Source organism: Geotrypetes seraphini, chromosome 5 (genome assembly GCF_902459505.1).
Source record: "Geotrypetes seraphini chromosome 5, aGeoSer1.1, whole genome shotgun sequence".
NCBI lineage: Eukaryota > Metazoa > Chordata > Amphibia > Gymnophiona > Dermophiidae > Geotrypetes > Geotrypetes seraphini.
In genome coordinates this window covers 103,836,127-103,855,789 of record NC_047088.1, presented here as the reverse complement: position 1 = coordinate 103,855,789, position 19,663 = coordinate 103,836,127, and the positions used below count along the sequence as shown (strand labels likewise).

General features: G+C 48.2%; 1 protein-coding gene across 5 annotated transcripts in view; it reads right to left on the bottom strand.

The window, feature by feature from the left end:
* The window catches only part of MAPK7 (mitogen-activated protein kinase 7), a 202,273-nt gene that overhangs the window by 130,843 nt on the left and 51,767 nt on the right, over window positions 1-19,663 (bottom strand). For 4 of the 5 annotated variants that reach the window (XM_033946219.1, XM_033946216.1, XM_033946217.1 and 1 more), the window contains exon 3: window positions 14,488-14,653. The exons of the other annotated variant lie outside the window; for it this stretch is intronic. In XM_033946219.1, coding sequence (XP_033802110.1) covers window positions 14,488-14,653 — 166 coding nt within the window. The remainder of the gene's footprint in view (window positions 1-14,487; window positions 14,654-19,663) is intronic. 5 annotated transcript variants of the gene reach the window in all.

Genomic DNA, 19,663 nt, shown 5'->3' with positions numbered 1-19,663 from the left:
GTCAAGTGGATGCAAAAGCTGAATATCATCTGCATAAGCATAAGCGGTAAAGCCAATATCTTGGCAGAGGGTCATATTATTATTATTATAAGTGGTGCAAGAAAAATATTAAACAAAAGTGGTGAAAGAATGGACCCCTGTGGAATACCATATGTTACTGAAAAACTTTCTGAAGTTGAGTTATTGAAGGATACATTTGAAGTGCGATTTTCAAAATAAGATTTAAACCAGAGGAGAATCTGATCTGTAATGCCAATGAGAAGGTTATGGTCAATCGTATCAAACGCAGATGAAAGATCAAGAGAGATCAGAAGGACTGATGTATGGTGATCTAAAAAGTAAAGTTAGGCAGTGGTTAGGCCAATCAGTGAATGTTCAGTGGAATGATACTGTCTAAAGCCCTTTTGGTTAGGATGTAAAATGTTTGTTTTTTCTATGAACGTGGATACTTTATTAAATACCACCTTCTCAATTAACTTTGCCAAGAAGGGGATATTTGCGATTGGCCTGTAATTGGATTTTTCTTCAGAACTAATTTTTTGGTCTTTAATAATGGGTCGAATGACTGCTTCTTTCCATGCTGTAAGCATTACGCTTTTTTGAAGGATGAAGGGCCCGAAAATGGTAAAATAGCATTTGAGAATAAAAGGGGGGATAGAATCCACTTGAGAGCCCTTGGTATTAATGGTTTTGATAAGGGATTCAATCTCTGAAAGATTTGGTAAATTAAATTGGGAACATTTTGAGGATAGTGAGAATCTTGAATCAGTTTGATCCTGATCTGATATGGAATATAGATTCATAGTAAAAAATTTTCCTAATACTGTTAACCTTCTCTATAAAGTAGGTAGCAAGTTCCTGGGCGGTGGGCAGGTTATTAGTTTGATTAGAAATTGATTTTAGAATGGAGTAAAGTGCAGAAACATTTTTAGCTTTCAGAATTAGTCCTGAATAATATTTCATTGTTGCCTGGTTTATTTTTAGTTTATATAGATTAGAATGTTCTTTATATTTTTCATGGTTGATCTGGGTCTTATTTTTTCTCCACCTACGTTCTAGTGAATGAAGCTGTTTTTTAATAAGGGCCAGTTCTACCGTAAACCAAGGATTTAATTGTTTTTGAGTGGAAATTAATCTTGTTTGAGTCGAAGCTAACTTATCTAATAGATGTCTTGTGGATAAATCCATTGGACTAGAAAATCGTCCAAAGAGCTGGCCTTAAGGTCTGAAAGATTTAGTTTAAAAACTGAAGTAACTGAGTCAAAAGAAAAGTTGTTAAAATCTCTATACTTAACAGTATGAGGAATATTATGCGCTTTGTGAAGTGAAGTTATGTGAGTTATCGAAATTAGAAAGTGATCAGACCCACGGAACTGGGAGGCAGGGTCCTGTCAGGTAATTGCCAGTTGCAGAAGAAGAAATCAAAACCATGTCAATTGTATGTCCTGCTTGGTGCGTTGGGACTGTTAGTACTGGACAAAAATCAAGTTGGTTGATATAAGATAGGATTTCTTTAGTGTAAATATTACTAGGTTCAAAATGAATATTAAAATCACCTAAAATCAATGGATTTGAAGAGGAAGATCCAAAATCAAACAAAAGTGACTGTAATTGAGCAAAATTATCTCGACTAATAGGGGGAGCTAAATAAAGAAGAAGTACGTCATTCTCTCCCCTTAGGCTCCAACCCCTACCTCTTTGAGGTTTTTTTTTCTCTTTACCTCCATATTACTATGTTTTCCTCTTGGACAATGTAGCATAAGTGACTGTGCATTAGACGAATTCTTCCTCCTCTGCTGGCCTGGAGCCACGACTTAGTTGAACCATACGAGACTCTGTACAACAATTGAAGCCAGGCCAGGCCAGTAGAGGAGGTTAAAATGGTCTGATGTATAGCTACTTGTTTCTTCCTTATGCCACATGATCCAAGAGAACAGGGTAAGTCTGGTGGGAGAAGGGGGATTTGTATGAGCAGTTTATGGATGTCACCAGCGGGAGACAGCGTATCCAGATTGTTCCCGAAGAGAGGCAGCGTGGGAGCCCTGCTCCGCCCCTCTCCCTGACCGAAAGGGAACATCTAAAAGAGCACAGCAGCCAGCCGGGCCCCCTTTCAGGCCACCAGCGGGAGACAGCGTATCCAGATTGTTCCCGAAGAGAGGCAGCGTGGGAGCCCTGCTCCGCCCCTCTCCCTGACCGAAAGGGAACATCTAAAAGAGCACAGCAGCCAGCCGGGCCCCCTTTCAGGCCACCAGCGGGAGACAGCGTATCCAGATTGTTCCCGAAGAGAGGTAGCGTGGGAGCCCTGCTCCGCCCCCCTCCCTGACCAAAAGGGAACATTTAAAAGAGCACAGCGCCAACGGCGCTCAGCCGTTCGGCGCGCCTTTGTGAAGCGCCTGCAGTGATGACAGTTGGATTCTGAAGCTAACAAAATAACAGGCTCCAATCAGCAGGAGCACACCAGCACTTTACGAGAGCGATGGAGGACCCAGGATCCCAGAGGTACTTTCCGGTATACTGCACAGAGTGCAATATGTACGACTACCTCCCCTTGGGAAGGCGGGAGTACATATGCAGTCGGTGTCAGGAACTGGAAAGCCTGAGGATGGAGGTCAGCAGATTGAGGGTCAGGGTCCAGGGACTGGAGGGACTGCGCACCACAGAGGAGACGAGCTGGTCAACCCAGAACACAGACGGAGCAGGCCCCATTGTGGACCAGGTGAGAGACCTCGAGAGATTCATCGAGGAGGCCTATAGGAAGGTGGAGGAACGGGACCAGCAGCTGCACAGACGGATGTCGGCAGATGAGACCCAGGATCCACAAGGCGACACCGGGGAAGGACCTAGCGGAGGAACCACGCAAGAGGAGGAGACCGCGACTCACCGGGACCCCGAGGGAGAGACACCGCACTACAACAAGGACACAGACCTGAGGCAGAGGAGGTTGCTGAGGAAAGGGAAGTCTGCTATTGTGGTGGGAGACTCGATCTTGAGAGAGGTAGACAGTCACGTAGCTGGAGGAAGGGAGGACCGGCTAGTGACTTGTCTCCCAGGGGCCAAGATACGAGACATCACTGATAGGATCGAGAGGATCCTGGACGGAGCAGAGACAGAGGAGACTGCGGTAATAATCCACGTCGGAACGAATGATGTGAGCCGGAGGAACTTCAGCATGGCCACACTGACTGACCAGTTCAGGGTCCTGGGACGAAAGCTGAAGCGGAGCACACGGAGGATAGCATTCTCGGAGATCCTGCCTGTACCGAGAGCAGATGCAAAGAGGCAGGCAGACCTCCAGGCTGTGAATGCATGGTTGAGGAGATGGTGCCAGGAGGAGGGCTTCCACTTTGTGAGGAACTGGACGTCCTTCTGGGGAAAGAGCAAGCTCTACTGGCGAGACGGCCTGCACCTGAGCACAGCGGGAACTAGACTACTGGCAGCCAGTGTGAGGAAGGAGATCGAGAGGACTTTAAACTGAGGAGAGGGGGAAAGCCGACAGCTGATCTGATGTTGACGCTTCGGACAACAGTATCCAGAACAGATGCTGAACAGGCTGACTGCAGGGAGGAAGCAGAGGGACCGGAGGATCTTATGATCAGACAGCGAGGGAAACATCAGGTAAAGGGAGCTTGCTGGGAGAAGACTAAGGGGCATGGAGACACAGGGGGACTGGGTGGCACGAGGGCGAAAGCTGAGGGCAATATAGAGGTACCACAAGGTGAGGGGGATCAAACAGAGGCTCAAGGGATGATAGCCCAGGAGGGGGCCGGTAGGGCTAGAAAACCCAGAGGAAAAGCGGGGAAGTCGGGTGGCGGGAATGTGGGGAAGCTGAAAGCTAAGAGGGTAAAGGCTGAGGTCAAAGCAGAAGCACAGGGAACGGGAGAACTGCCCGAAATCCAAGGGCAGGCGGCCCAGGTAAATGCAGAGGTGGAGGAAAAACGACGGGACCTACGGGACCTGCGGTGCTTATACGCAAATGCAAGAAGCCTCATGGCCAAGATGGGTGAACTAGAAGTCGTGGCCAAGGGGGAGGACCTAGATATAATTGGAATTGCAGAAACCTGGTGGACAGAGGAAAATCAATGGGATGTGGCGCTGCCGGGGTACAAGCTCTACAGGAGGGACAGGACCCACAAGAAGGGGGGAGGCATAGCACTATATATAAAGGACTCTATCCACTTGGTCGGGATGGATATGGCAATGAAGGCAGAGGGGCTGGAATCGCTATGGGTCAAATTGCCGGGAAACAAGGGTGCAGGCATAAAACTGGGGCTGTACTATCGCCCACCTGGTACGCCAGAAGGAGTCGGACACGACTTGGAAGCGGAATTGAGACAGGAATGCAGGACTGGAAGTGTAACAGTGATGGGGGACTTCAACTACCCGGGAATAGACTGGAGTACGGGTCACTCCAACTGCACTAGGGAAACAGGATTTGTAGAAGCTGTGAGGGACTGCTTCATGGAGCAACTAGTCAAAGAACCGACGCGAGGGGGTGCTACTCTTGACCTCATCCTAAACGGATTAGGGGGGCCTGCAAGAGGGGTAGAAGTGGGAGGACCACTAGGCAACAGTGATCACAACGCGATCAGATTCACATTAGACAAGGGGGACACCCATAGTAAGGAGGACCGCAACAACTGCGCTCAACTTCAAGAAAGGGAACTATGTTGCTATGAGGGAAATGGTGGGGAGGAAGCTCAGAAACATCTTTAGGATGGAGACTGTGGGAAGCGCCTGGACCCTATTCAGGGACACCCTGCAGGAAGCACAAAGAATGTACGTCCCAAGTTTCAGGAAAGGCTGCAAGAACAAGCGATCAAAGGACCCGGTTTGGATGTCAACTGAAGTAAAGAGGGCAATAAATGACAAAAAAGTATCCTTCCGGATATGGAAAAAGGACCCAACGGAGGAAAATCACCAGGCGCACAGGAAATGCCAAAAGGAATGCCACCAAGAGGTTAGAAAAGCGAAAGGGGAATACGAAGAGGGGCTGGCCAGGGAGGCGAAAAACTTCAAGGCATTCTTCAGTTACGTAAAGGGGAAGCGACCAGCGAGAGAGGAGGTGGGGCCGTTGGACGATGGGGATAGGAAGGGAGTGATTAAGGAGGATAAAGAGGTAGCTGAGAGGTTGAACACGTTCTTCTCGTCGGTTTTCACGAGCGAAGACACATCTAATATACCGGACTCAGAGGAGCTCATGAGTGGGGAACAGGCCGAAAAATTGGAGCACATAGAGGTAAGTAAGGAGGATGTCCTCAAACAGATAGACAGGTTAAAATGCGGTAAATCACCGGGCTCGGACGGGATCCACCCAAGGGTTCTGAAGGAACTAAGACAAGAAATAGCGGGCACAATCCAGCATGTTTGCAACCTATCCTTGAAAACTGGTGAGGTACCAGAGGACTGGAAATTGGCGAATGTCACACCTATCTTCAAGAAGGGATCGAGGGGTGACCCCGGGAACTACCGGTGAGCCTGACATCAATTATAGGGAAGATGGTGGAAGCTATGATCAAGGACAGCATTTGCGAGCACATCGAGAGGAATGGCCTACTGAGAACAAGCCAGCACGGATTCTGTAAGGGAAGGTCGTGCCTAACGAACCTTCTGTACTTCTTTGAGGGAATAAGCAGTCGGGTGGACAATGGGGAACCCATAGACATCATTTACCTCGATTTTCAAAAGGCTTTCGACAAGGTGCCACATGAAAGGCTGCTTAGGAAGCTGTGGAACCATGGGGTGGGAGGGGATGTGCACAGATGGATCAAGCACTGGTTGTCGGGTAGACTGCAGAGGGTCGGAGTGAAGGGCCAATATTCTGACTGGCGGGGAGTCACGAGCGGTGTGCCACAGGGATCGGTGCTGGGGCCGTTACTCTTCAACATATTTATCAATGACCTGGAAAAGGAGGCAAAGTGCGAGGTTATAAAATTTGCAGACGATACCAAACTGTGCGGTAGAGTTAGGTCCAGGGAGGAGTGTGAGGACCTGCAAAGGGACCTGGACAAGCTGGAAGACTGGGCAAACAAATGGCAAATGCGCTTTAACGTGGAAAAATGCAAGGTCATGCATATAGGGAAAAAGAACCCGTTGTTCAACTACAAATTGGGGGGGGCATTGTTGGGAGACAGCAGACTTGAGAGAGACTTGGGTGTGCTGGTGGATGCATCACTGAAGCCATCTGCACAGTGCGCAGCAGCCTCGAAAAAAGCCAACAGGATGCTGAGCATCATAAAGAGGGACATAACAACCAGGACGCGGGAAGTCATCATGCCATTGTATCGAGCGATGGTGCGTCCACATCTGGAATACTGCGTTCAGTATTGGTCGCCACACCTCAAGAAGGACATGGCGGTACTTGAGAGAGTCCAAAGGAGAGCAACGAAACTGGTAAAAGGGCTGGAACACTGCCCATACGCCGAGAGGTTGGATAGGCTGGGGCTCTTCTCTCTGGAAAAAAGGAGGCTCAGGGGAGATATGATAGAGACCTTCAAGATCATGAGGGGCATAGAGAGGGTGGATAGGGACAGATTCTTCAGACTGAAGGGGACAACAAGTACGAGGGGGCATTCGGAGAAACTGAAGGGACATAGGTTCAAAACAAATGCAAGGAAGTTTTTTTTCACCCAAAGGGTCATGGACACTTGGAATGCGCTACCGGAGGAAGTGATCAGGCAGAGTACGGTACAGGGATTCAAACAGGGATCGTGGGATACTGAGAGAGGTGCTGGGATGTAACACAGGTATAGAAAGCTAACCAGGTAATAAGTATAGAAACCCAACAGGTCGTGCATGTGCAAGACCGGAGGGTTAGGACTACGATGGGAAGATAGGACTTCAATGAGAAACCAAGGTGGCAAGGGAGCCCCTTCTGGTGATTCAGACAGGTCGTGACCTGTTTGGGCCGCCGCGGGAGCGGACTGCCGGGCAGGATGGACCTATGGTCTGACCCGGCGGAGGCACTGCTTATGTTCTTATGTGTGCTGCAAGGGGGATGGGATAAGAAACCTAACTTTTTTTGTTCTCTTCCCTGTAGAGAATTCTGCAAGGCAAAATTACAGAATTCTACACAAATTCTGCATTGTGCAGTGGTGCAGAATCCCCGGTTTACGAGTGTTTTGCCAGATGAGTAAAACACTCGAGCAAACTTTAACTCGCAAACCGAGCGTTGATTTGATAAGTGAGCGTGTCATACCACCCCACCCTGGGAACCGGCTTTTCTTTCCCCGCGGCCCACCCCCAAACCCTTACCTGCAGTGGACACCGGCATGCGCCAACCCACAGGATATATGTGTGCCGGTGCTGAAAGAGCCTGCCGCGAACTCTGGTGCTGAATGAGCCTGCTGCGAATTCTATGCAGGGCTACTGCGGGGCCTTGAGCATCTGAGCATGCTCAAGGCCGCCTGGCTCTCACCCTCTCCAAGATTCTTATGAGATTCTCAGAGAAGGCTCTCCGAGAATCTCATGAGAATCTTGGAGAGGGTGAGAGCCTGTAGGTTGGCACGTGCCGGTGTCCGCTGCAGGTAAGGGTTTTGGGGTGGGGTGGAAGCCAGCAACGCCAGTGGCCTCGGGGGAGAGGGAGGGGTCTGTTTTTGGGACATGGAACGAGTCATCCAAGTTTCCATTACTTCCTATGGGGAAACTTGCTTTGATATACGAGCACTTTGGTTTACGAGCATGCTTCTGGAACAAATTATGCTCACAAACCAAGGTACTACTGTATAAGTAAAACAGTATAAGTGAGACTGCCACAGATCTCAACACAGAAACTATATGCAAACAAATATCACACCCAGGGCAGGATTAATTCATTGAGGGCCCCTAGACACACAAGTCCACTGGGTCCCTTGCCCCACCCCACCCAACCATGCCCCACCCCCTTCCACACAACCCGCCTCGCCCCCATTTATTTATCCATTTTCTTATTTACTTCTTTATTTCCACTTTATTTCTTTAAGTTTAAAATTCAAAACAAACAACAAAGATTACCATACCAGTGCCAGTGTAGTTTTTTTTCTACGCAAACTCCAAACATCTCTGACCAAATCCCCCCTTCCTTCCTAGAGGAAGAGATCTTCAGCTGGCAGGGCTTTGGGAAGCCCACCAATATATATTTTGCATTTGAGCAGGAGGCAGGGAGAGAGTGGGGAGAAAATTTGGTAACCACCCACTTTGGGCTCAGTGCCACTGCCCACCCTTCCAATCTGCTATCTGCAAATAAATAAACCCACAAAAAAGCGAACATATTTGCAAAAAGGTCCCTGTATAGAATAACGCAACTGTAAGCAATAACAAATTTAAAATATGTAGACAAAAAATTAAACCTGAAGAAGCCATATGCTGCATAAAGTGCAGCACTAGAGAAAGAGAAACAATACTCTAAACTTTGGAAAAGAAAACAGTGTAAATTTACTGTAAAAATGCGTTTTCTGTTCATAAAATTAAAAATAAAATTATTTTTTCTACTTTTATTGTCTGCCCATTTTGTTCATGTTTATCCCAGTTTCTGCTTTCTTCTGCCTTTTCTTAATTTTCTTTCCAAGGTCTTCAGTCTATCTGCCACTTCCTGTCTTCTACCTATTACTCCAATATCCAGAACCTCCTTTTTCTTCTTACTGCATCAACCCCGTGTCCAGCATCTCCCACCTGTCTTCCTACTCATGGCATGTCTGCTTTTTCCCGTCACCCTACAATCTCCATGTCCAGCATCTTCCTGTGTTCTTTTTATCTTCCTTATCTGATATAGCAGCTCTTTTCTCCCCGTTGCTGAGCCAGTCAGCCAGCCAACCTACCATCTTCCCCATCCCATTCCGGTACCTCCCCTCTTTTCCCCATCTTAATCCAGCAGATACCTTCCATCACCCTACTCCCTCCATTCCTTATTCAGCATCTTCTGCTTGTCTCCCTATTCCCCCTTCACCATGTCCAGCATATCCCCTCTGTCTCCCTACTCCCTCTACCCGTGTCCAACATCTTACTTCTGTCTTCATACTCCACCCTCGTGTTCAGCATTTTCCATGTCTCTCTGCCCCCTGCAAAGTCCAGCATCTATCTTTGTGTCCCTATTCTTCTAACTCCCACCTAGTTCCAATACCTATCCTCCCCCAAAGGAATCCACCATCTCCCTTCTGTCACACCAATCCCCCCCCCCCCCGGATCTACCATCCCCTTCCCACAACATGTATATCACATTTTTCCCTCTCCTCATAATCCAGCATCTCTTATTCCCTCCCTTGGCTTGCTGGCCGATCCACTCTTCCAGCACTCGATTGCTATCAGCCCTGCCTTCAACCCTGGTCCTGCTAAACTGGGCAGCATTAACAAAGACAAAACATACCCTACCTTCAAACTGTGGTCCCGCTAAATCAGACAGCAAAAATGAAGACAGAAGCTGCGGGACCTTTCCTCTTGCCTGCATTGCTATTCGCTATAAGCTCTACCAGTCTCAACTCTGCCCCTCAAAACCAGGAAGTCACTTCAGAGGAAGGGGGGGGGGCGGGATCAAGATCAGCAGAGCCTATAGTGATGCAGGCAAGAGGAAAAGTCCCGCAGCTTCTGTCTTTGTTTTTGCCATCCGTTGTAGCAATACCGCAGCCGAAGCCACGGCTGATGGCAGCTAAGTGAGCTGCCTGGATTGTAGGGCCCCCTTGAGCTGTTGAGCCCAGGGCAGCTGCCCTGGAAGGGGAAGGGGAAGAGATGCCCTGATAGCCTGTTTGCCTTTCTCTAACGCCGGTGTGCCCCCCTAATGTTTTTGGGCCCGAGGCACGTGCCTACAGGGCCTACCCTTTAATCCGGCCCTGATCACACCTCAGTACAGAACAAGGGATCCCAAATTAAGAAATAGAAATATGAAGACAAAAATTGAACTGAGAGCCCCAAAAAGTTAAGCTCAGCATTAGAGAATGACATGGTAGCTGTTACCCCTGGTTAGCCACAGGTAACCTGCTGAAACGGTGGAGGGGGGGGGGGGGAAGTGCTCATTGCAGGCACGGGGACAAGGCCATCCACCGCCTGGTGGAGCGGTGAATGGCCTTGTCCCCGCAGTTAAGGGAGGGAACGTGCACGGTCACATAAGAACATAAGAATTGCCGCTGCTGGGTCAGACCAGTGGTCCATCGTGCCCAGCAGTCCGCTCCTGCGGCGGCCTCTAGGTCAAGGCCAGTGCCCCAACCAAGACTAGCCCTACCTGTGTACGCTCCAGTTCAGCAGAAACTCATCTAACTTTGTCTTGAATCCCTGGAGGGTGTTTTCCCCTATGACAGCCTCCGGAAGAGCGTTCTAATTTTCCACCACTCTCTGGGTGAAAAAGAACTTCCTTACGTTTGTACAGAATCTATCCCCTTTTAACTTTAGAGAGTGACCTCTTGTTCTCCCTACCTTGGAGAGGGTGAACAACCTGTCTTTATCTACTAAGTCTATTCCCTTCATTATCTTGAGCGTTTCAATTATGTCCCCTCTCAGTCTCCTCTTTTCAAGGGAGAAGAGGCCCAGTTTCTCTAATCTCTCGCTGTACGACAACTCCTCCAGCCCCTTAACCATTTTAGTCGCTCTTCTCTAGACCCTTTCGATTAGTACCATGTCCTTCTTCAAGTACGGTGACCAGTGCTGGATGCAGTATTCCAGGTGGGGTCACACTATGGCCTGGTACAGCGGCATGATAACCTTCTACGCTCTGTTTGTGATCTCCTTCTTAATCACTCCAAGCATTCTGTTTGCCCTTTTTGCCACCACCGTGCATCGCGCGGACGGCTTCATCGATCCCCTTATGTATAATTACAATTATACATAAGGGGGTCATTAGACTTAAAAGGGAGGGTCAATGGTGTGGGCAGACTTGATGGGCTGTAGCCCTTATCTGCCGTCATCTTTCTATGTTTCTAAGTACTCCCAAGCCTCTTTCCTGGGGGTCTCTCCAAGTACTGCACCAGACATACTGTATTTGTGTACAAGATTTTTGTTACCAACATGCATCACCTTACACTTGTCCACGTTAAACTTCATTTGCCATGTCGCAGCCCATTTCTTGACGTGTTTATGTCCTGTTGCAGGTCTTCGCAATCCTCCTGCTTCTTCACTACTCTGAATAACTTTCGTATCGTCTGCAAATTTAATCACCTCGCTCATCGTTCCAATTTCCAGGTCATTTATAAATATGTTGAAGAGCACCGAACCCTGAAGCACTCTACTGGTGACGCTTTTCCAGTACGAGTATTGTCCATTTATCCCCACTCTCTGTTTTCTATCCGCCGACCAGTTTTTGATCCACGTGTGTATTTCACCCTCAATACCAAGGCTCACAATTTTTCAAAGCAGTCGTTCATGCGGGACCTTGTCAAACGCCTTCTGAAAATCCAGATATACAATGTCAACCGGGTCACCTTTGTCTATCTGCCTGTTAACTCCCTCGAAAAAGTGCAGCAAGTTTGTCAAGCAAGATCTTCCTTTGCTGAAGCCATGCTGGCTGGTTCTCATCAGATTGTGTCTGTCAAGGTGGTCACCAATCGCGCACAGCAGCCTCCCTCCTTCCTACCTACCGGACTAATCTATCTCCTTCCCTCCCCTTTACCTTCGCGGCACGTTAGTTTCTAGAGTAACTTGCTCAAGCTGCCGGAGCCTGCCTGCAGTCGTGTGCATCTGTGGGTGGAAGCTTCTCTAACACAACTTACGGTTGCATCAGAGGAGAAGCTTCCGCCCACAGACACACGCGACTGCAGGCAGGCTCCAGCAGCTTGAGCAAGTTACTCTGGAAAGTAACTTAAAATGCGCCGTGAAGGTAAGGGGGAGGGAGATTCTCGAACCACGTGAGGGGTGCTGAAGGGCGGTGAGGTGGCGAGAGGGAAGGGTGATGGTGGAAAAGAAAGGAACAGACATTGAAGGGGGGTGGAGAGGAACAGACGCTGAAGGGAAAAATGGGGAAAAGAGTGGGGAGAAGACGCTGAAGGGAAATGGGGAACAGAAAGTGGGGAGAAGACGCTGAAGGGAAATGAGGAGAAGACGCTGAAGGGAAATGGGGGAACAGAGAGTGGGGAGAAGACGCTGGAAGGAAAGAAGGCAGAGATGCCAGACTATGGGGGGAGCAGAGGGAAGAAGATGGGTGCCAGACCAATTGGGGGGGGTGAAGGGAGAGGCACAGTAACAGAGCAAATAGAAGACGCAAAGAGAAGACAGACAGTGGATGGAAGGAACTGAATGAGAAGATGATTTCAGCCATCTCCAAAATTAAGATTTTCAACAGTTCTCTTATTCGACCTCATCTCCGCCAGCAATCCTCTTCTTCCTACCCTCCTTATGTACTTCCCTTTTATGTACTTTTTCTTTAAAATTGTATTTCCTCCCCTCTTTCCTACTGTTTCCCGTGGCTTTAAAAAGCAAATACCCAAGTAGGTCTGGTAACGAATTATGTATATGTGATTTTTCTAAAATCATATTTTTACCTTTTGTACAACGCTTTGTATTTTGGTAAAGCGTTCAATCAAATAATATAAATAAACTTGAAACCAGAAACCAGACAACAAAAATAGAAAAAAAATTTCTATTTAATTTATTTTATTTTTTGCTTTAGGATAAAGTAGTATATTAGTTGTGTTGATAAAAACTTATAAACAAAGCTCTTCCAGCTAACATTTTTTTTTTTTTAAATTCAGCAGCAAGAACTTTGATTTATAAGGAAGGAATAAGCTAAATATTGCAGTACTGAGGCTTGTATGGATGCTGCGGGGATAGTAGTCACGGGGATGGGGTAGTGGTTGCGGGGATGGGGCGGAGACAGGGACTGTGGTTGCGGGAACGGGGCGGTTACGGGGACAAATTTTTTTCCCCATGTCATTCTCTACTCAGCATATACTGCCAAACTGGAAATAAATGCAATTAATTTTGTACCAAACACAATACATAAGCATCTGTGATACACAATTCCCAAAGCTAACATTCTAGTTAATAAATTAAAAATAAAACACTTTTTTCTACCTTTTTGTGTGACTTGGCATTTTATTTTTCTGTCACATTGGACCTAGTTTCTCTTTTTTGCTTTCCTGTTTTCGGCTAATTCTGTTTCCAGCAGCCGCTGTCCATTTGATATTTCTCCTCTTGTCTTGTTACATTCCTTCACTATACCTGTCTCACCAGTATGGCTGTTCTTATCTATTCACTCAAATGTCACTCATGCTTTATTCTTTTTCACTTTTAAGCTAATCAATTTTCTATCTCCTTCTCTTATCCCCTAACTGTTACATTTCCCATCTTCCTATTCCCTTTTATCTGCTCCCCATTACCTCATTTCTACCCTCTGTACTCATTATTCTCCCCTCGCTCATCTCCTTCACAGCTCTCCCACTTGGATCCATCATTTTTGCAACACCTTCCTTGTCCTTTACTCCACCTTTGTAACCCAGCATTTCTTTCCTCTCTCTCCCTCAAGTCCAAGATCTCTCCTTCCTGCTCTTCTACCCCCTTCTCCCAAATCAGCCATCTCTCCCTCCCTCCTTCCTTCCCCCTTGCCCCGAGTCCATAAACCTTCCACCTTTCCCTATCTCTCTTCCCCTCACTGCTATCTCTGAATCGTTCATCTCCCCCTCTCCTGCCATCTCTGTCCTCCCCCAAGTCCATCTCTACCTATCCCCCTTCTACCTCTCTCTGCCATCTCTCCTTTTCCCCCTTCTAGCTCCTCTGTCCTACCCCCTTCCATCTCACTAAACTGACATTTCCCACTCCATCCCTGAGTCAGACATCTTTCCCTCCTTTTCTCACTCGAGCCCAACATCTCTCCCTTCTCCCATTCCCTCCCCCAAATCCAATCTCTCTCCCTTTCTGCCTTCTAACCCTCTCCCTAATATAACATGTTTCAGGAAGGGCCTTCTTTCTAGCCCCCCCCCCCCCCGAGTTCAATATCTATCTTTAGACAGCACTTTGGCATCTTGGCTCTCTCTTCAGTATCACTTCCTGGCATCTAATCCTTTCACCCTTCTCCCCTCCTAATCAGCATTTTTCCCAATGACTCCTGCCCGGAAGCATCTACCTTTAATTTTGTTGTAAAAGTTGCCAGGCAGTGGCAGCAATTCACAGAGCTACCTTGCTGCCGGCCCCGGTGTCTTCTCTCCACAGCAGCCTGCCCTCTCTGACAACTTCCTGTTTCCGCTGGGGCTGGCCACGGTAGAGAGAAGACGCGGGACCAGTGGCCGGAAAGCTCTGTGAACCGCTGCAACCACCCGGCAATCTTTACAACAAGTTAAAGGTAGACACAGGAGGGATGGGAAAAATGCTGATTAGGGGGAGAAGAGTGAAAGGATTTGATGCTGGGAAGGAGTGCAGCAGAGAGAGCTGACCAGCCGGTAGGCTAGTTGTCATCAAGATGACGCTCCCTCAAGAGTGCCGCCTGAGGTCTCTGCCTCAGTTAGCCTCATTAGAGGGCTAACCCCTGCTTATGGGTCATCATTTTCCTCTTCTTTTACTTTTAAGCAGCAATTGAACTCATTTATTATCTATTCTTACACTGATTTGAAGTCACTGTAGGAAACTGTTGGCTTCAGGATGTCTTTGATTGCGATGATGTTGTCATGTTTGAAGTGTTTCAAGATTTTCAGCTCTCGTAGTGTGCGCTTCGCATTTGTAACCACATCAAAGGCATTTGGTATTTTCTTTATGGCAACCTGCTGACCTGGGTGTAGGGGAGAAAACAAAAGTGCTGCTGAATGTTAACATTTTACTTTTGATGTGAATATATTATAATTCGTATTTTACCTATTTGGGTATGTATGTGTTTGGGTCACTGGGTGGTGTGGGAGACTGCGTGGGAGGCAAATAACTAGGTGTGATGTGTGAGCAGGTGGAAGAAGTGTACATTTATATAACTGGGATCTCTGTGTACAGTGTTGAAGGGGAAATATGTGGATTACGTTAAGTACAAATCACAAGAAGTCAATGGCCACAAGGAAAGTACATTAGGACCACCAATATTTTTTTTTATCCCATTAGCCCAGCAAGCACAGAAATAACACACTCCTCCAGTCATCCATTACATTCAAGGAAGACCCCCTCCTTCCCCAATCAGTCAGCTCACTCACAACAGCATTTTTTATATAGATACAAGATAATGAAATGAGTAACATTGCTATTGTCAGATCTATGAAGGCCCTGAGTGGAATGAGCTTTGAGAAATTCCAGAACAGGCTTTTTTTGGAAAAGGTACGCCGAAGCGATCGCCTCCTTGATCCAGTGCGCCTTATGAGGACCCACTAAGAGGACAAAAAGATGATCTGACTCACAGAACTCCTGGGTCCGTTGAACATAAGAGCAAAGGACCCTAAGGACATCTAACTTGCACAACTACCTCTGCTCCATTGAGCCCTCCCAACTACCCAAGACCAGGAGGACCATGACCTGGTTGACATGAAATGGTTATACCCCCTTCAGAAGAAAGGAGGGAACTGGCCGCAGCACGACTCCCTCCTTAGAGAACTCCAGGAAGGGAGGCCTACACAAAAAAAACCTGCAGTTCTGAAACGCATCTCGCAGAAGTAATGGCCACCAAGAATACCGACTTAAAAGTAAGGTCCTTCAACATACAGGCATCAAGAAGCTTAAATGGAGGATGCACAAGCACGGATAGAACTAGTTTAATATCCCAGGCAGGAACCAACGGCCGAAATGGTGGCTGGAGCAATTTTGCAGCTCTCAAGAACCGAATCACAGCCGGAGAAGGAGCCAAAATGCTTACCATGCAAGAGACTGTGAAAGGAAGACAAAGAGTCAATCTGCACCCAAAGGGAAGACCAGGCAAGGCCTCGCTTCAGGCCATCCTGCAGAAACTCCAGGATGTGAGGCAAAGCAGCTTAAAGGGGAACCATGTCACATGCGGAACACCACTCTTCAAAAAGATGCCAAATACGGACCTGAGAGGAGGAAATTCTCCGAGACCCTAAGAGAATGGAAAGCACCTTATTCAAATATCCCTTCTTCCCGAGGTGAGCCCTTTTGAAAGCCAAGCCTAAGACAAATGGAACCCGGAACGAACCATGGAATGGGACCCCGAGACAAAAGATCGGGCGAAAGGGGCAGCAGGAGGGGATCTGCCACTAGCAGATTAACCAGATCTGAAGAAGAACTTTGCCCACCAGAGGCCACAGAAGGAAAGATATACAGCAGGCCGCCCATCAGCCAAGCCTGCACCATCCAGCCCCTCAGCCTGGCAATCCCTTCGGCGACTGAAGAAACTTAGCGCTTTGGCGTTCACAATCGTGGCCATGAAAGCCAAGATCAACCGACCCTAAGACTGAATAATCAACTCGAAGGCTTCCAGCCCGAGACACCATTACCCGGGATCTAGCGCATGACAGTGAGAAAATCCGCCTGGACACTGTTTACACCGGCAATGAGGGAAGACAAGATGTCCTGAAGATGAACCTCTGCCCGGTCCATGAGCAGAGACGTCTCCAGCGCCACCAGATGATTTGACATAGGCCACCGCTGTGGCAGTATCTGAGAGAACTCAAACTGACTTGCCCTCCAGTAAGGACTGGAATTCCACCAATGCTATCTGAATGGCTTTAGTCTCCAGAACATTGATCGACCAGGACGCCCCCACTGGAGACCAGCAGCCCTGAGCCGAGCGAATGAAACATTGAACTCCCCAATCAAGGAGACTGGCGTCCATGAGAAGCACTGTCCACTGGGGCTGATTGAGACTCATCTCTGAACTAGATTGGAAGACTGGAGCTACCAGCATAGGCTGCGCTGAACTAACCCCCAAAGCGGGACCGGTGAGTCCAGATCTTTCGTCTGTGACAACCACTGTTGAAGCAGCACATACTAACGAGGACGCATGTGAGCCCAAGCCTACTGGACCACTTCCAAGGAAGCCACAATGGACCCCAAGACCTTCAGAATGTCTTGCGCCAGCGGACATTGGCAAGCCATCGGAGAGCGAATCTGCATCTGCAATTTGCATACCCTGGCCTCCGGAAGGAAAACTCTCCCCAAGTTGGAGTCAGAAAGAATGCCAAGATACACCAAGTACTGAGGCAGAGTCAACCAGCTTTTGGACAGGTTGTCCACCCAGCCCAAGACATGGGGAAACTCCACAACCTGAGCTGTGACCCGGGAACTCTCCTGCAATGACTTCACTATAATCAACCAATCGTCCAGAAAGAGGTACATCAGAATGCCTCCTTTGCAAAAGGCAGCTGCCACCACAACCATAATCTTGGTGAAGGTGAATGGCACTACAGCTAGAGAAATATCCATTTCTGCTAGACCAAAAGGAAGCACACAAAACTGATAATACTCTCCCAAAATCGCAAAGCATAGGAAGCGTTGATGAGAGGCCCGAATAGGAACATGCAAATAGGCCTCTGTCAGGTCGAGAGAAGTCAGAAATTCCCCAGGCTGGAGGGCCAGAATTACCGTTTTTAGTGTTTCCATATGAAAAAAACAACCCGGACAGCACTGTAGATACCTTTGATATCCAAAATAGGTCGAAAAGACCCTAAGACTCCTTTTTCTAGAGCACAACATGTCAGTGTGAATCTCCTGAGGAGGCAGACTACCACTTTGAGGTTCAGCAACCTGATCAGTCTCTGCTGGAAAGCCCTTCTTTTCCAATCTGCCTGACAAGAAGAGGAGAGGAAATGTTCTGGCAAAGGACTGACAACTTCAGAGCATAACCGCCCCTAATCACCTCCAGGACCCACTGGATCCATTGTGATCTCAGCCCATCCCCAGTAAAAATTCCCACAACCAGGCTCTGACTGGAGCCGTGGGAAGGACCTGTAACACATGTGTTGGAAGAAATGTCCCCTGGAAGGAAGAGGTTGCACCTCGGCCAGGGCGGTAGCTACGAAACGTCCCCAGGCAGAACCACCATGCAAAACCTGGCAAGGTCGGTCCTCCGGTGTTTAGTTTTTGGGGTTTTGTTTTGTTGCTTTACTGAGGCACATTAGAGACACTCAAGGCCTGAACCAGCTTATCCAACTCCTCCCCAAAGAGAAAGGAGCCCCAAAAGGGAAATTTATTGCACTTAGCCTTAGACGGCGCATCTGCCAACCAACCCCAAGCCACATGGTATGGCAGGTTATCACACCTAGAGCCATGGACTTGACTGAGGCACCCAACAGATCATACACGACAGCAGAGAAAAAAGAAGCTCCCAGCTCAATCTTAAGAACTTCCTGATCTATTAAGGACCAGTCAGCTGCTTCACGGTCAAGAACTCTCGCAGTGCACCGGAGCACAAGCCCGGGTCACCAGACTGCCACAATTCACTGCCTGGACAGCCAGGGCAGCACCATCAAAACTGCATTTAAGTAGAGCTTCCATCTTATGGTCCAGAGGATCTCTCAAGACCGAGCCGCCTTTCACCGGCATGGTATGTCTGTGAACAATAGCCGAGACACCATGGGAGACTTAAAGATATCTCTATCCCCATCAGGAATGAGGTAGAGTCTGACCATGGACCGAGTTAACCACAAAAGCGCATCCAGAACGTTCCACGGAGCATGTACTACATCCCAAATATCCTGATACATAGGGAAAAAGCGAGATGCTGACTGGATCCCTCTAAGAAAAGGGTCCACCACACAAGGGGGTCCTTAGCTGCCTCTACAAAGTGTAAAACTGAAGACACCTGAAGAATGAGTTCCTGCAACTCTTCCTAAGGAAAAATGCGCACATGTGTGTTCTCGCCAACCAGGCCTTAGAAAAATATCTCTATCCAAAACATCAGATCCCCAATGGATCTGGAAAATCCTCCCCAGGATCCAAGTCCCTATCCAGAGGAAACGGATCAGCCAGAAAAAAAACCTCAGCTCAAGATGCCCGCGGCCACTTAAACAATGGCTGATGGGGATGGATAGAGGCAACCTTAACAAGAGACTGAACTTGGTGGTTGTGGAAGGGAAAGATCCCTCAGATGACACCCAGAACCGAAGCAGGATCCCCAGCAGCCTGTAAATAAGCCTTGTGCATGGCTAACATAAAATCAGGGCTCAACAACCCTAGCGGCAATCTAGAAATCCTAGCATGAGCAGAACACACATTTAAGACCTGTTCTGACTCTCTGACAGGAGGAAGGTTGCCTGAGGCAGTGGGCAAAATGGATGCATTTCCCATCAAAACTGAGGGATGCAGTCACTAAAATGGCACCTGAAAATCAAACGCAGCACCGAAGCCAAACTTGACCCACCGCTACAGAAACACCACTAGCAGCCCCAGCTGCAGCGACAAGGGAATCCCCAGCCTCTGTAGCGGTCCGCAAGCTCAAATCTGTTGGACAGCTGGCAGCCGAGGAAAACCCCGGAATGGGCAGCAGGTGAGGCCCGGGTGTCGCCAGCGCCTCCCGCCAACGAGCAGTGCATGCGTGAAGGAGAGCTGGACACACCAACACTCGAAGCCGGGTCCCCTTCGAAGCGGACGGAATTTCGCACACCCGTCAGCCGCATCCACCGCTCAGCACCCACATAAAAACCACACCTGTGCTGCTTCTTGAAGAGCTCATACTGAATGTGCCAAAAATCCATGTACAACAACGCCGTACAAAAACGGCGCCCTCAGGACCAATTTATGCTCCATTTCTTGTGTCTTTTTTTTCACTTCTCACAGCTCACCAACTGTATCAAGTTAGAGCAGACCCCACAAGGCACTCTAAACTGTAGGCAGTGCTGGTATTGGTGGC